Source organism: Brienomyrus brachyistius, chromosome 24, assembly GCF_023856365.1.
Source record: "Brienomyrus brachyistius isolate T26 chromosome 24, BBRACH_0.4, whole genome shotgun sequence".
In the NCBI taxonomy this organism is placed as follows: Eukaryota; Metazoa; Chordata; class Actinopteri; order Osteoglossiformes; family Mormyridae; genus Brienomyrus; species Brienomyrus brachyistius.
Genome location: NC_064556.1, coordinates 1,018,697 through 1,032,413, shown reverse-complemented (window position 1 = coordinate 1,032,413; position 13,717 = coordinate 1,018,697). Strand labels below are relative to the sequence as shown.

General features: G+C 42.5%; 1 protein-coding gene across 3 annotated transcripts in view; it reads left to right on the top strand.

Annotated features, from left to right (window-relative positions):
* The window catches only part of LOC125719883 (galactose-3-O-sulfotransferase 3-like), an 80,562-nt gene that overhangs the window by 17,098 nt on the left and 49,747 nt on the right, over positions 1-13,717 (top strand). For 2 of the 3 annotated variants that reach the window (XM_048994684.1, XM_048994683.1), the window contains exons 3-4: positions 1,912-2,036; positions 2,161-2,452. The exons of the other annotated variant lie outside the window; for it this stretch is intronic. In XM_048994684.1, coding sequence (XP_048850641.1) covers positions 1,912-2,036; positions 2,161-2,452 — 417 coding nt within the window. The remainder of the gene's footprint in view (positions 1-1,911; positions 2,037-2,160; positions 2,453-13,717) is intronic. 3 annotated transcript variants of the gene reach the window in all.

Sequence of the window (13,717 nt, the reverse complement as noted above, 5' to 3'; positions counted from 1 at the left end):
CAAGCACTTAATTTCGTTCACAAAAATCTTAATTTTTCTTGTCCCTTTCGTAAGATTAAATAAATACTGCAACACCGTCAACAGCTGTAAATCGCACAGCGCATGATTTTCCATAACAAAAGCCTTCCGCTTATGTCATACGTTACTATCCTATCAGTACGACCTGCCCGATTTGTATCTTGCGCAGCACTACACTTAACGGCATATTATACGACAGTATTTGAAATGGGTAAAAAGGACATTGCTGCCTTAGAAATGGTTCAGTATAGGACTAGAAAAATGAGTCAAGTTGGGGGTGCTCGGAGATGCTGCGCATGCGCAGACGTACGAGGTACAAATTGGGCAGGTGGTCCTGATGAGGCAACGATGCCTGTCGCCGTCAATACCTTTGCACCTGCAATGCCGCTGTATGCAGTGAGTTTGAATAGATGTGAATAAAAAAAAAATACATTCAGTTGACATTATATGCACAATTTGTATCAACTTTGTATTTGTATCAGCTTTACATCAGCTGATCATGTATAACACGCTGTAGGAGAACCGATGAATTTGCTTACGTGTTACATTCTCTCCATTGTGAGAAATGAAGCCCTTTAAATGTCTGATAGGCAAATTCGCAAATCAGGCAAGTGTTATTAAAGATATTTACACATTTTACATACTTGCTAAATGTATGTTAAAAGGATACTTATGCAATATCTCTACATTTTTTCCATCCAGATTTGTGTAAATTTCTTGCCAAGATCTTGTATTGATGACAAGTGGGCATAAACAATGCAGTGATGAATGTGCACCATAATGAAAGCTGAAGCTGGTCCAACAGAATATTCCAATGGCGAAAAAGATTGAATTTAACCCTCTGTCTATTTGACTCTCCCTGCCGGCCCCTGGAGGATGGGCTCCCCCTTTGAGTCTGGTCCCTCCCAAGGTTTCTTCCTTCTAGGGAGTTTTTCCTTGCCACTGTCGCCTATGGCTTACTCACTGGGGGCTTTGGGTGAGGATGCTGTAAAGCGCTTTGAGACGATGTAATGTTGTGATAATGCGCTATATAAAAATAAATTTGTTGTTGTTGTTGAATGTTATATATTATATTAATACATATTAGTGTATTAAATAGGATATTTAGATCCTTCACAAGTGACCCCCCCCCCTCCCCAATACGGTTTTATTTTTAATGAATTATCAGGAATCGGCGTCTCCATTTAGTCCTCATGGGGGTTTTGTTTGCACAGTGATGACAAAAAAAGATGAGAGTCTGTAAGCAGCATAAGTGTCTGGACACTTCAGGAGAGTCAGCAGGTGTCCATGTTGCTCTGTTGGGGCAAAGAGGGGAGTCTGGTCACTGTGACACTGTCAGCTGTCTCACTGCCATAGACGCTCCACATACTGAACGGAGAGGCTTTACCTGCACCCTTCTGCAGCCTAAATTACTGCCATTCCAGTTAGTGACAACAAGACGACCTCCAGCACACTTTGGTGTTGTGTAAGTTCTGTGTTGTGCTGTGAACAAGCATAGAGATGGAGTCTTGTGACATGACCTGCCGCCCCCCCCACAATCTATCCATCCAAACCCTGTACAGCTGGTCTGGGATGAGCTGGATCGGAGAGTAAGAGCAAGGTGGTCAACCTGTGCCCAGAACTTATGGGAACTCCTTCAGGACTAAGCAAATGGGGGCTGTTTTGAAGCATCTAAAATTTTAGCAAGTCTAAAGCTGTCGAACACTTCTCTGGGTCACTGACATTTCAGATGTATAATTTCATTGCAAAGAGGCTTTTTACTGTAAGTTGATTAACAGCTAAAACAGGGATGAATGCATTACCAGCAGGAGAGTGCAGACTATTGCCTGGTACTGCACCTCCTTTCATCCGTATCGTAAGCGTTAACCCCGTCTCTCCTCGCTGTGTTTCCAGGTCCCCACCATGTTCATCTGCACCTCCACTTCTCTCCAGCAAATGTCCTGCAAGAAGATCTTCTTTCTGCTTATGGCAGTGAGCAGCCTGAGCCTCTTTCTGCACTACAGAGGCCGTTTCATCTGGTGAGATTTGGAGATGGGGGTCTTGGTCCCGCAGTTTTGGTCTCTGAAACGGTAATGTTAGTACTGACACAGTCTTCGGTTCTTTGCTGCGTGACCAAACATGCTGTTTTTTCCCAACCCGTAGGACTATAAAATTATCTAAAATGGCCAGTAACATTACATGCAGCCTGTCCTCTGCTGCTGCAAAGCCGAAGCACATGAGCATCGCCTTCCTGAAGACGCACAAGACGGCCAGCAGCACCATGCAGAACATCCTGTTCCGCTTTGCCGAGCACCACAACCTCACCGTCGCCCTTCCACAGAGCCCATGCAGTCACCAGTTCCGCTATCCATCCTCCTTTAGCTCCAGATTCGTCCACCCCTACACACTGCCTGCCCGCATCATCACCAATCACATGCGCTTCAACCACAGTGAGGTACAGCGCATCATGCCTAATGACACCATCTACATCACCATCCTGCGAGAGCCGGCCTCCATGTTTGAGTCGCTGTTCAGCTACTACATGCAGTACTGCCCGAGCTTCAAGCGCGTCCCAGACGGCTCCCTGGAGACCTTCCTCAAGGACCCCTGGCGTTACTACGATCCCGCTGAGAATAACTCCATGTTTGCCCACAACACGCTGACGTATGACCTGGGTGGGGATAACAACCACCAAGCCAGTGACAAGGCTTACGTGAAGGGCTTCATCGCCAAGATCGAGAGCATCTTCTCCTTGGTCATGATCTCCGAGTACTTCGATGAGTCGCTGGTGCTGCTGCGACACCTGCTCTCCTGGGAGCTGGAGGATGTGCTCTACATCAAACAGAACATGCGCAGCCAAGGCTCCCGGAGGTCCTTGCAAGAGGGGCTTCCGGCCAAGATCCGCATCTGGAACGCTCTTGACGCCCAGCTCTACGACCACTTCAATGCCAGCCTGTGGCGCCGGCTGGATGCCCTGGGGCTGGACTGCGTGGCCCGGGAGGTGCAGCTGCTGCGCGACGCCTGTGACCGCCTCGTGCGCGGCTGTTTCGGAGGCCCGCAGCCCCAGCTGCACCCATCGGACCAGATCGAGGACAAGGTGCTGCGTCCGTGGCAGCCGCCCAAGGTGACTATCATGGGCTACAATGTGCCCCTCAATGCCTCCTACTTGGGCGCCAAGCCGGGCAATGAGTCACATGACCGCTGCATGAAGCTCGTAATGCCGGAGGTGCCATACTCGCAGCGCCTGCTGCAGACACAATTGTTGCGGTCCGGCAGGCATTCCCCTTCATTCTGAGCTGCAAACTAGGCAGGGATCCCTAGCCACGCCCATTTCTGCGGTCTTCTTGGACCCCCCCCCCCTCGAACCCTTCACCCCCCTACTCTGGAAACTTCCCACCTGTAGGGCCGGGAATGTAGAACTTTGTCATCCCTGGTGCACAGAGACCTGCACACGTCGTACTCAGTCAGTCCTTTCTCTGACTTGCTGTCCTTCCGCAGATTTTTCCAGTCAGATGGTGTCGGATGAGCTTCCAACCCCCTGAAACAAAGATGTTTGTTAAATGTTGAACTGCCATTGTATTGCATTAACCTTTGTCTTATGTTAGCTTTCTGTTCCTATCTCTTATGTTAAACAGGTCTGCGCCGATCCATATCTTAAATCAGCCATAAAATACCCTCAAAACAATTATTTATCTTCCAATTTGTTGTACAGCATACCTATCGATTTCAATAAAAAAAAAAATTATGGTAAATAAACCTCAGGAGAATTATATAAATGAACTGAATTGGTCCTGTGTTGCCTTGCATGTCTGGGCATGGCATGAGTGAGGACCGGCGATAAGAGAGGAGGCAGACCCTGTAATGCGGTAGCACAATGGTTTAATCAATAAACCGGGAGCAAACAAATTCAAAGGGGAAATCCAGAAGCGAGGTCGAAATGAAGCCAAGGAGTCTGTGTCTGGGGAAGTCAGTCCTACACAGAGAGACAAGACAAGGTGACGATGGGAAGGGAGGAATGAAGTCGATGGGACAGCAGGGCAGGATGGGGGAGGCAGGCGGGGCAGGATGGGGGAGGCAGGCAGGGCAGGATGGGGGAGGCAGGCGGGCAGGATGGTGGAGGCGGGCAGGGCAGGATGGGGGAGGCGGGCAGGGCAGGATGGGGGAGGCAGGCGGGCAAGATGGTGGAGACAGGCAGGGCAGGATGGGGGAGGCGGGCGGGCAAGATGGTGGAGACAGGCAGGGCAGGATGGGGGAGGCAGGCGGGCAGGATGGTGGAGGCAGGCAGGGCAGGATGGGGGAGGCAGGCGGGCAAGATGGTGGAGACAGGCAGGGCAGGATGGGGGAGGCAGGCGGGCAGGATGGTGGAGGCAGGCAGGGCAGGATGGGGGAGGCAGGCAGGGCAGGATGGGGGAGGCAGGCGGGCAAGATGGTGGAGACAGGCAGGGCAGGATGGGGGAGGCGGGCAAGGCAGGATGGGGGCGGCGGGCAGGGCAGGATGGGGGAGGCGGGCAGGGCAGACTAAAAGACAAAGAAGCGCTCGGTAGGGCTCATTTAAACAATACGTCACAATGAGCACTCGGCTTCGCCAGCTTTAAGAAGCGGGGCGATTAGCTGGTGTTCTGTCGAGTTGAGCTACTTTGTCGAGTTACCATAGTGCTAATCAATAGGCCAAACCCTAACCCTAACCCCCAAAAAACCCCTAAAACCCTTACCTTAACCCTAACCCTAACCCTAAAACCTAACCCTAAGTCCAAGACGGTGAAACTGCACATGTGCAGAAAGGCTTGATAGCACGTCTGGATAGGTAGCTCAACTTGTCAGAACACTGCCTGCAGGTGTCCGGCCCCGCCCCTGTGAGTGTGACTGCTTGCCTAGTGAATTTATTATTATTATTATTATTATTATTATTAATTTTGTTTGAATAAAGGTTTCTGACAAAGTCAAATAGCCTTGATGCAGTACACAAATTTCTGTGGTGTTTTATGCATTTTAAACTTACAAACGGGTCGGTGCCGACCCGAACACGACAGGTTAATGCCGTTCTGTTTGGTATTGTGCGACAGATCATTTTTGATGAGACATGGATGCATTTTTCATGATGAATGATTCCGTGGCTGAATGTTTTGTGTAATATTAACACGCCAAGGTGCCGGGAAGCAGGATAGACCTGCTCGATATGTGATGTCGAGCTGGAGGTAGCCTGCAGCTGCCTCTTATTTATTTATAATTACGCTTATGTCCGCATATTCTGAGCATGCTTCTGTAAAAGGCTGCCTGCATGAGGACTCGGACCGCAATTAGACAGTAATGTCCCAGCATCTAATGAGAAGCCTTACCAGAAGAGTACAGATCCACCCTCCGCTAGCTCAAGCAGTGACTGACCTGCTCCATCCTCACCAGCTGTCCTTACTTATGGTCTTTCGGAAACATGCTATACTGCTCTATGTTGCAATTTTCTAATAGGGACCTGGTCCTCCTGCAGTTTATATGATTAGCTGTTCTGTTGGGTTCTTGCAATGCATTGAAATGCACTGTATAGGTTTTTCTCCGATGCTGACATGCGCTTCTTACCGGCCATTCATAGGGAGCTGAGTCTAGCTACACTTATACCTAAGTTGGCTTTTTGACAGCTGTATGCTGGGGATTTATTTGCCTACATCTCGTAAGTGGCTTTGGCCAAGGGCATCTGTTAAATAAACAAATGTAAATGCTTCCCAAACCATCTGTCTTGTCACAAATAAATAACACACACGCAGGGACGGATTACGGACCGGGCCAGCGGGGCCGCTGCCCAGGGGCCCTTGGGTTGCCGGGGGCCCGTGGGGCCCCTAGCCCAAAACAATTTGCAACGCTTATCAACAATGTATTTTCGTTTGTCTAGAGGGCCTACATTCTTTGATCCTCTGCCTACAAGGGCCCCTGACCCTATAGGGAGGGCGTTTGGCTGCCAAGGGCCCTTGAATTGTGGCGGTTGTAGTGGTGGTGCTGGTGGTGGTGGTGGTGGTGGTGGTGGGGGGGGGGCCCTCGCGAACGTTTTGCCCAGGGGCCCCCACAACCCATAATCCGTCCCTGCACACACACAGTTTATACGCCCTGTAATTGCTCACATGTTGGCAACGCTGTGTCTTGGTTAGGTTAGCGTCATCAAGGAACGATCTAGACTTTTGAAACGAATATCAAATCTGGTCTGTAATGACACGAAGCGTTTAAAACGTGACACTGAAAGACATTAAAGACGAGAACTAATAGAACATTGCATGTTCAGTACGGAAGAGATTCCACACGAATTTCACGGCGAAAATTTGTATTTGAAATATGACAATGTTCTCATAATCTTACAGTATTGTTTTTTATTGGACTGCGTGTTTAAAATATTTGATCTATTCCAGGCGTGATACCAAACTGAGATAAAGTCTCGAGACGATATGCAGCACGATTATATCCATGTTAAAATTAAATGCTAATGTATGTAACCGAATTCAATGCTCTAAAACCGGTCATTCTCCATTTAGAGGGGGAAACAGACCGTAAAACACGCTTAAAATTTCTTTGATGTTTTAAAGTTGCTTTGCACCTGCAACACATCTTGATTCCCAAACAAATTTTAACATTCACCAATTTTTTCATATAAAACATCTCTTGATCCATCATTTTTCTATTTTTCTTCCAAAAATATTTGGAACATAATTTGTCTGGGATTGGGGCCCTATATGATATGCCTTCCAGGGCCCAAAATCTCTAGCGGGGCCCCTGGGTGTTACAGTTACTGGTGGGCTCCGGACCCCCTTCGATCCTTCGTAGTTCAGGCAGGTATGGAGAGACAACAGGACGTGTTAACAGACATACTAAGATGGCTTAATTTAGGGATTCATTAAACTGATTTAAAAAATGTTTCCATCTCAATTCCCACCTCAAATGGAAAATGGCCCAGAAAGAGAACATTTCCTACTAACATCACTTCGCATGAAAGTTTTCCCAAAGTAAAGGACCTTTCTGCTGCGATCCATCCTACTTTTAACGCCTAATGCATAAATTAAATTTGTGTCATCCATACTGCCTCGTTTTTCCATAATTTCATAATCGGTTTTCCTTAAATGAGTCGGTCTGCATGACTGTTAAATAACTACTGTAGATGTGATGCTTTGGATTACAACATAAGTAGACTGTAAGCCTAAAGGCACATGATATTGTCTTTTTGGTTGACTGGTGTTAGGCTACGTGAATCCTCACCGTGATCACGATATCACAGGCATTCTTATTATAAAATGTAATTACCGCTTCCGACTATTTTTAAGCGTCGACGGATGAATCATTCGCAGTGACTGAAATATACTAAACAGGAGCGAAGTTACTTCTGTTTTTCGAGCCGCTCCGTGACTTCAGCTCCCGGTTTGGTTTGTGACTGAGCGTCAGTAAAATTTACAATTATTGCTGAAATTTCTGTGTTTTTTTATCCATTTCACTAAACATAAGCCATCTGGGATCATTTGATAAAGGCATTGGTTATGTAATAACATTACGCTACATAACTATTCCGGTTAATGCCAGGCATCTCCGAAGAAACGGGGGACTCGGTTATGGTATTCAAATACAGACATCTTCGTGTTCCTAACCCTAAATGTCTTCTAAAATGGGTATCCAATAACAATTTAGGTATATGGCCGTCAATGCAAACTCGAAATAAATTACTCGTGTATACTCTTCTATAAATGGAAATACTCTATAAAGCTCACATGGGGTAGTTACAGGAACCGGTTATGTACATAATGTCTTAATATGATGACATTTACTAATAAAATACATAGACTACTGTAATATGATTATCATTCCAACATTACGATATACAGCTAAAGTAACTACTGTATATTTGAACTGAATGTTTCCCGAAAACGTGGGAGTTGTTTTATTAATAAAGCCCTTTCAGTGGTATCGAGCTGCTTAGCTGCCGCTTTTCTGCAAAACCGCATAATGAAAGATCCGTTTACATATCCTTCAGCCGACCCACACACACACTGTCACGATCGGGTACGAGCGAAGCGGCGATCGTGCGGGTAGGCAGGCAAGCAGGAAGCAGGAATGCAGTATACGGGGCAAAATGGGAGTTTAATTGGGAAGCCAGGGACCGGGTAACAGCAAACGAGTACAAACATCAATGACGGACAATGCTAACAGGTAAGACCAGGACTTAAAACCAGACAAGACTAATCAAAGTAATCAGACACAGCGGGGTACAATCAAGGAAATACACGTGGGAAGGCAGGGGGCGTGGCACACACGAGGAGCGGACGAGCCGGGCATGACACACACAGAGTCGTGTAATCATATCTTTCTGGGGACTGCTCATTCATTTCTATGGGGAAAATGCTAATGTAGGCGGGGATTTTCATGGCGATAAGGGTTAATAGGAAACACTGCACATGTGAGGCGGAAGTATGAACAACATAAATTGTCAGCGAAGGCGTAAGGGGGGCTATGCTTGGAATCCATGCTGCAGTTGCCAGATGCGAAAGCGCGTGCGCTGGGGGAAAATTATTGCGTTGTGGGACACACGGCATTTTACTGCATTTTGTCTTTATTGTAATTTATTGTAATATCTTTAATCACAGTATAATACAGTATACCTAAACTACTGTAAATTACTGTAAAACTACAGAAACTTCTGTAATGTTTTCATGTACATTTAATTTACTGTTCATTACTGTATTCAATTTTTATGTAATTTACTGTAATATCTCAATATAACAATACAGTATATATACAGTATGTGAATTAATGTAATACTAGAGTACACTTGATCCTTTTATTGTAAAAGTTTGCATGCCTTTATGTGCAGTTTATATTTACTATAGTTTTCTTATGTTAAGGCATATTAATGAAACAATGCATGCATGCCATCTAACCTACAGTATATCTTGTGCCTTCCAGCTTAGTAGACAATGAGTGATTTAACTGACTTTTTATACACTATAATTAAGCTTTTGATACACAGAAAATACACTGAAACCATAATTATGTTCTGTATAAGTCTTTACTGTAAGTTTTTGGAAAAAAACACATTTCACTTAGTTTACAAAAACGTTATTTTTATATAAAGATGTTAATGGAAAATGTTCAACAATTCTTACATTTCCAATGTTTCACCATCATGTAATTTTAAAATCTTTTTAATTGTGGTTTTCAAAAATGCAAAACTAATTGTCGAAATAAGGGATAAACAAACTACCATAAAGTTCACAGGAGCAATAGTATGTGAAGGGAACAGAAGCAGGTTGAAGTCTTAAAAAAAAAAAACTTCCTCATATTCCATCATTCCAGGTGGTCACGTTCGGCAGAATCCCTACAAACAGTGAAGTACACAAGCAATAAATAAACCCTGCTATCTATCATTACCATTTTAGTTTCACAGGTAAATTTCACATCACTTCCGACTAAGATTTCAACAAATCATTGAAATCAGTTCAGACAGACAGAAAACTATAAATGAATATAATACCCTAAAATAGTGCTTTATGTGCATGAACAAAATGCTTCAGGTACCTTATATGAAGTCCCATTCAAACTCAGTGAGCTTCCTAATTAGTGAGCAAACGTGTGGGTTGATGGCAACAGACTTCTTCTGGACTAACTGTCCCGTCTTCTTGCTCTTCATTTTTCCTTTGCTTATACCTCTCACCTTCTCTCTAGGCTGATTTTGAAGAAATTTCTGAAAGAAAAAAAACATGCACAATCAATCTGTCTGTACAAGGAAAATTGTTTGTCTTTGTGTTTATCTGAATGTATGTCCTGGTGTGTCAGTCTGTGGGTATGAAGTGTTGTTCTATCTGTATATGCTATGATTGTGTCTGTATGTGGTATATTTGTGTCGGTCTGTAAATGTATTTCTTAGTATGTCTGTGTGTGTTAGTGTTTTTCTGTCTGTGAATGTGTGTCTGTGTGTGGAATATTTGTGTCGGTCTGGAAATGTGTGTGGTATATTTATGAAGGCCTTTGAATGTGTGTCTGTGTGTGTTGTTTTGTCTGAGTTTAGTGTGTATGTGAGAATCAACATAGTGTTGCTGCTAATAAGGTTTATAACTAAGGATTTTCAAATGTAATTCACTTTTGAAAAGTCAATGTCACAAAATTTTACCTTTGTATAAATTCAAAAGTGCAAGCAGGTATTCAAGAGTACATCTTGGTATTGGAGGTTGAAGTTGTAGTAACACACAAAGAGTGTTGCTAATCCAGACATGGGGGTTGGCTGCACCCCTTGGTGAATCACCTGGCCTTTAATTCCAATCATCCATTTCTGTGTACTAGAGCCGTCACCTACAACCATCAAAATTTATTCAAACATGTTAACAAGTATTACCGAACAAGAAATTGAGCTGATGAAAAGTAAGATTATATCAAGAATTATCAGCCTTGGACTCCCTGGCAGGCAGCAGGTCCTCTCAATATCAGCTGCAGTGATTGTCTCCTGTAAAATAACAACACAGTGGACAAAAAGTAGTCAGACACAAAAATATTTTGTCTTTAAGTACAAAACAGAAAAATAAAACTCAGAATAAAGTAGAGGGTAACTACGTCCAGTTGTAAATGAATACATTTGCAATGTAATATACCATTAAAGAAAATACATATCTTTAAAACTGAAACGCTTACCTCTGTCTGGAATATGAGGTCCCGTTTTTCTTCTTTAAAATGTGCCATTAGCAACTCAACTACAATACTATATACTTAAAGGTAGTAATGTGGCGATTTAACTGCTGGTATGAAAAATTCTTCTCTGAAACTAACCGGTTCATGTATAAAGAAAGGTCAGAAGACACAATGCCCTCAAACAAATCATGCCTTATGCAAGGCGTTAGCCCATGGCAGACATGAAAATGAATGAGATTATTAAAAACTGAATCAAACTTCACACCACAATCTGAATTCACCTGAAATAATTTCGGATTTTCTGCATTTTGCTTATATGCTTATAAGAAATAACGAGGCAAACTAAAACTCTTCGCGTTTTTAGCTGATTGTGTTAAAACAACTGTGAGACAAAATCTGATGACACAGACTTTACACAAATATCACACGTTCTTTCTCCTGCGGTCACAGCTAGCTTCACCTAACCAGCAAAACTTGCACACTAGCAAAAAACAAATTAAGCACCAATACCAAGTTAACGTAATACTGATAACACGAGGACCAAAATATAATAATGTTAATCATATCATCTAACGATAACTATCAAATAACAATGAAGCTCCAATACCTTAAACCATAAAATATATAATAACCACTACTCAGTTCTTAAAACTAACTGAGTGCCCACCACTTGAACAGACAAAAAAAGAAATAAATCAAGAAACATGGTATTACTCACCTTGACATCCAATTGTGTCGCTTTTCTCTGTGCCAGCAACGGCGAACTAAAGACGGTGTTCTGTCGATTTATGCTACTTTGTCGAAAAATGCTACCGTAGCACAAATCGATTGCAGAGTCTATCGATTTACGCTACCGCATCGAAAAATGCTACTTCATGGTTTCCTTTTTAAATGGTGTATTTCCCATAACAGTACATGTTTCATAGTAATATAGCATTTGTATTATCATCCTTTCAATTAAAAAGAAAAATATGTAGGGCAAGGTTTCATGCTATTTATCAAATTTATGAGAAATTTTTAGTTTCCCTTATCACATGATGCTCCCAGTGCAAAATCTCATAATATTACATCAATACTCAGTCTTTGTGCACAGTTTGAATATGGGGAGCATGGTTTGATACTCTATTATATTAGCTTTAATTAAAATATCAAGGGTAGCATACTTCGATACACTAAGGTGCCCTATCGAAAAATGCTCCCAGTGCAGAATATCATGATTTCACGTCAATATTCAGTCTTTGTGCACAGTTTGAATATGGGGAGCATGGTTTGATACTCTATAGTCTTACACTAGACTTACACTGAACTACACTAGACTTACACTGAACAAAAATATAAGTCTAAGGCACACCTGTGCAATATTCATGCTGTCTAATCAGCACCTTCATATGCCACACCTGTGAGGTGGGATGGATTATCTCGGCAAAGGAGAAGTGCTCACTAACACAGATTTAGACAGATTTGTGAACAATATTTGAGAGTAATGGGTCTTTTGTGTATGTAGAAAATGTTTCAGATCTTTGAGTTCAGCTCATGCAAAATGGGAGCAAAATCGAAAGTGTTGCATTTATATTTTTGTTCAGTGTATATTAGCATGTTTTTTAAATTGTATGTGTAGCATAATTTGATAGACTAATATCCCTTATAAAATAATGCTTACAGTGCAACACAAAGTGATTTTGTGCTATTAGGATGGCATCAAATTATCTGTAATGTTTTGTTCTATACCAAAAATTATATGTATCAATTTATAACAAATCTAAAGCATTGTGTAGTAAAAGTTATTTATCCATCCATTTTCCAAACCACTTATCCTACTGGGTCACGTGGGGTCCTATCCCAGATCCCAAAGGGCACGAGGCAGGGAACAACCCAGGATGGGGGGCCAGCCCATCGCAGGGCACACTCACACACCATTCACTTACACATGCACACCTACGGGCAATTTAGCAACTCAAATTATCCTCAGCACGTTTTTGGACTGTGGGGGGAAACCGGAGTACCCGGAGGAAACCCCACGACGACATGGGGACAACATGCAAACTCCGCACATGTAACTCAGGCAGAGACTCGAACCCGGGTCCCAAAGGCATGAGGTACACAGTGCTAACCACTGCACCACCATGCCGCCCAAAAGTTATTTATTTAAATGTATTTTGAATAACATCTTTACTTAAAAAAGCAATACACCAACAGTCCAAACCAAAATAATGCTTCTACTTTTTTATTGCACCAGTACTTGTAAAATATGTCAAACTCGTTAAAAAAAATTTTTATGTAAAAAAGAAAATATAAATAAAACATACAAAATACGGGAAACTCTAAGGACATTCTAAACAGGGCTTACACAGTATGAAGTCATTGAGAACATTATTCTTTTTTCTGACACTTTTTGCACAGATATGGCAAACAACTGTCTTTCTCATATTGGGCACATTCAAAATGTGCCCACCTACTGCACATATCACACTGCACCTACAGGTGAGAAAAGCAAAAAAATAACAATTAGGTACATATAATTACACAATGAGACGAATTATATGTCACTATGCAGACATGCTAAAGTCAATTAATAGTACAAAACACACATTCTTTTATACATTACCATTTCAATCATGCTCTTATCAGCATCAGTTTCCAGCAATGAGCAAACCACACAAAAGTCATCTGCATTCCCTAGAAACAATGTTTTTTATAAGGTTTAAAACTGTTGTGATTCTATACGAGTACATTATCGCACACTCTGTATATTTCACGTGCGCCTCGCGCCTGTTTCAGTTCAAACAGCACAACGCCTTCTAACCGCCAAACTGACCTTACTTGACGATAATGCATCAAATATAGCTGATTACTATGAAAATATTTGTATTTAAAAAAATGTAAAACTGTTAAAACAGTTGAAATATTACATTTGAAATATTTGTATTATTTCAAACTAAATAAAATAAGTGATGCAGAATTTAGCAAGAATACGTACGTATTTTGAAAAATACAGGTACTTGTCAATTTTTACAGTATAACTCTGATTTTACTGTAAGTGGACTCTCAATATCATTTATACCCACAATGCATTGTAAAA